The sequence below is a fragment of the Acomys russatus genome, unplaced genomic scaffold (genome assembly GCF_903995435.1).
Source record: "Acomys russatus unplaced genomic scaffold, mAcoRus1.1, whole genome shotgun sequence".
Lineage (NCBI taxonomy): Eukaryota > Metazoa > Chordata > Mammalia > Rodentia > Muridae > Acomys > Acomys russatus.
The window spans coordinates 438769-440081 of NW_026131852.1; the positions used below are offsets into that span (position 1 = coordinate 438769).

At 45.7% G+C, this 1313-nt stretch overlaps 1 gene segment (V, D, J or C); it reads left to right on the plus strand.

The window, feature by feature from the left end:
- The first annotated feature begins 572 nt into the window (after positions 1-572).
- LOC127186566 (immunoglobulin heavy variable 3-74-like) lies at positions 573-1313 on the plus strand. The segment is given in 2 exon segments: positions 573-783; positions 877-1313. Coding segments are annotated over 2 exon segments (366 nt in total).

The following is a 1313-nucleotide window of genomic DNA, read 5'->3' on the forward strand; positions in this document are numbered from 1 at the left end:
TGTGTTCTCTGATGTAAAGATGAATGAGGAGAATGGTGGACAGAATTTGAAGAAATCATGGGCAGACTTCAGCTGCAAAACAACTCAGTGTACTGCAAATAAGAATGTCTCCATTGCAAACACTGAGTGGAGGACCGGCCATAACAAAGGATGACACATATGCAAGCCACTGACATGATGAAGAGAGAGTTCTCTCAGAAATGAGTAAAATTCACAAAATTCTCAAGTGTCCTCATCAAAGGGAAAGAATTCTATTAACCTCTCTGTACATTCATGACCAAGAGCCATATCAGGGAGATATCACGTGCAGTTCAGGCAACAGGAAAGACTAAGCTCTTATATAGAAACAAAACTGTGTGAGGAGCTAATTAATTTCACATTTGTACTGGGAAGACATAGCAGTCTATTATGACAACATGCTGTGTGCACGTGCACAAAAGAGAACAAAATAAAGTAGGATGGATCCTTAACAATGATAAAACTGCATACACAGCAACCATTCTGTGCTAACTTCTGTAATTGTCATCAGTCTTCGATGTCTTATATCAGCTCTGAGCACTGCTTCCTGCCCAGGTCCAACAACATAGCCTGCTACAGCAGGAAGACATGCAAATGAGGCTTCTCTGTGCCCATGAAAAACAGCCCTGCCCTGACCCTGCAGCTCTGGCAGAGGAGCTCAGCCCTGGATTCCCAGATCCTCCCATTCAGTGATCACCACTGAACACAGACCACTCACCATGGACTTGGGGATCAGCTTGGTTTTCTTTGTCTTGATTTTAAAAGGTAATTTATGGAGAAGAGATGCTGTGTATTGTGTGGACATAAGAAACAGAAAAATTGTGACGGTTTTCTGACCGGAATTCTCCTTGTTTTCAGGAATCCATTGTGAGATGCAGCTGGTGGAGTCTGGGGGAGGCTTGGTACAGCCTGGAAAGTCCATGAAACTCTCCTGTGTAGCCTCTGGATTCACATTTAGTAACTCCTGGATGAACTGGTTCAGCCAGACTCAAGGCAAGGGGCTGGAGTGGGTTGCCTCCATTAATCCTAATAGTGGCACCTACTATGCCAATGCCTTGAAGGGCCGATTCACCATCTCCAGAGACAATGCCAAGAACACCCTGTACCTGGACATGAACAGTCTGAGGTCTGAGGACACAGCCACATATTACTGTGCTACAGACACAGTGAGTGAGTGACACTGAGAACTCAGACTCAAACCTCCCTGCAGGGAGCTGATGACCAGCAGGGGGCGCTGAGAGCACACAGAGCTCTGAGTGACAGAGAGTTACAGCCTGTTCAGAGTCCTGAAGGAC